The following is a 1,633-nucleotide window of genomic DNA, read 5'->3' as shown; positions in this document are numbered from 1 at the left end:
CAGGAACCCTTCAGAAGTCCACAAATATTTTGAAAAGAAGAGGAAATAAAAGAAAAAGAGAAAATGAACCTTAAGGTTATGTCCAGACTTTTCTGGTACTGCATCTTAACTTGAAGGAATTGACAACTACATAGCAGTGCAAGGGAAGTGAAACGGCACCTTGGAAAATCCAGCATATTCAACTGATCATTCCAAAACCTATCAGACAAAATGGACACATTATTCAAAAAGAAGAATACTTTTTAGAGATACTGAGTAACCAACTAGTACTGCAGAATAAACTCACTCTTGGTACCTAGCACCAGGCACCTTCTTAAAGTCAATATTTATCACTACAGAACAAACATACTACTTTTTCCTCCAAACCTTACTCTGTTCTGCTACAAACTCTTGTATGTGTGGGCTTTGCTACGGAAGCAATCCAGCATTCATCTCGGAATATAAGGGCTTTGTAACAGATAGGGTTTTTTAGGTCCTATAACACAATCTGAGGAATGGTAGAAGCAGTTCTCCCTGTTTGGAACAGCAAAGCACTGAACTGTCACCAGAAGTGCTTCCATTGCAGAGTATATACCACATTCAGCTTACCTTGCTCTTAGTGCTGATCTCACTGCTCTGGGAGCTGCTGCTGCTGTGCCGTTTTTTTCCTTTTCTAAACATTTTTTCATAATTGGATCAAGGAAGATCTTCTAAGAAGGAAAAATAAAAAGTAAAGCTGTCACAGCATCAAGGGAAGGAGTTCCTGGCAAACACCAAGGTGACTGTGTCCACAGTGGACAGAAAATGGAAACTTAGAAAGAACTCTGAGGAAGGAAGCAGTAATGTTCCTCTGCTGCTCTTCACGTGTGACTGTGCAAAGTCCCTCCAGCTCTCTGGTAAAACACCCCGTCCTTCTGGTCTATCAAAAATTGCTGATCCTTAAGTTATAGACTGTTGCAAAGGCCAGTTTCCACTGCATACAGATTTAGAAACACGGCAAAATTTAAATTCCAACTTAAAAGCATTATTTTTCTTTGTAACTACAATCCAAGTGCCCTACAAGGTGCATCCAATGCAATCCCTGCTCCAAAGAATATGATCCCATTAAAAATAAAACAAACAAGCCAAACAACCCTAATTCTGAAGAACTATTGACTGTAACACTCTAGGAGCAGCCATTACTACTTAACACATGCCTGAAAATTAAAGCAAGAAGCATGTTACATTTGCTGCCTTGGAATGGAGTTCCTGGGACTTCTCCCAAAGCATTTTTCCTGTATCTACCCAACCACTTCAGTTGTTTCACATAACATTCGGCTGGACAGTGTCAAGAAGCAGGACACTGACTCCCCATCAGGGAGTGCTGAAACCCCATTTCCCAGCTTCAGGGAAGAGTATTTTAATTACAAAGCTTTCAGAAATTCTGAGCAGGTGGAAGAAAGAGCACAAAGGAGGAACACAACCTACTGAACACTGTTCACACGGCAGGAAGTAATGGAAGCCACACAAGGCAGAGGTTAGGTCTGAAATGCAGTGCTGGATTACAGCCCCCAGGCTGCTCCTGTGTTTGTCCGTAAGCAAACACTCGGTCCCTGGCAGACCCAAAGCCACCCAGCGAGGAGCCGTGGAGCCCAGCATAGCCACGTCCTCGGGG

At 42.6% G+C, this 1,633-nt stretch overlaps 1 protein-coding gene across 3 annotated transcripts in view; it reads right to left on the bottom strand.

Moving 5' to 3' along the window:
• The window catches only part of ITGB1BP1 (integrin beta 1 binding protein 1), a 7,199-nt gene extending 6,444 nt beyond the window's left edge, over window positions 1-755 (bottom strand). For 2 of the 3 annotated variants that reach the window (XM_010024245.1, XM_010024246.1), the window contains exon 1: window positions 589-755. In XM_010024245.1, the coding sequence (XP_010022547.1) occupies window positions 589-660 (72 nt within the window). In that variant the 5' untranslated portion in view covers window positions 661-755. The remainder of the gene's footprint in view (window positions 1-588) is intronic. The other variant, XM_010024247.1, reaches the window with a different exon arrangement.
• Between the last annotated feature and the right edge of the window lie 878 nt (window positions 756-1,633).

This window comes from Nestor notabilis, unplaced genomic scaffold, assembly GCF_000696875.1.
Source record: "Nestor notabilis isolate BGI_N333 unplaced genomic scaffold, ASM69687v1 scaffold30021, whole genome shotgun sequence".
Lineage (NCBI taxonomy): Eukaryota > Metazoa > Chordata > Aves > Psittaciformes > Psittacidae > Nestor > Nestor notabilis.
The sequence above is the reverse complement of the archived record's forward strand: the minus strand, read 5'-3'. Positions and strand labels throughout refer to the sequence as shown.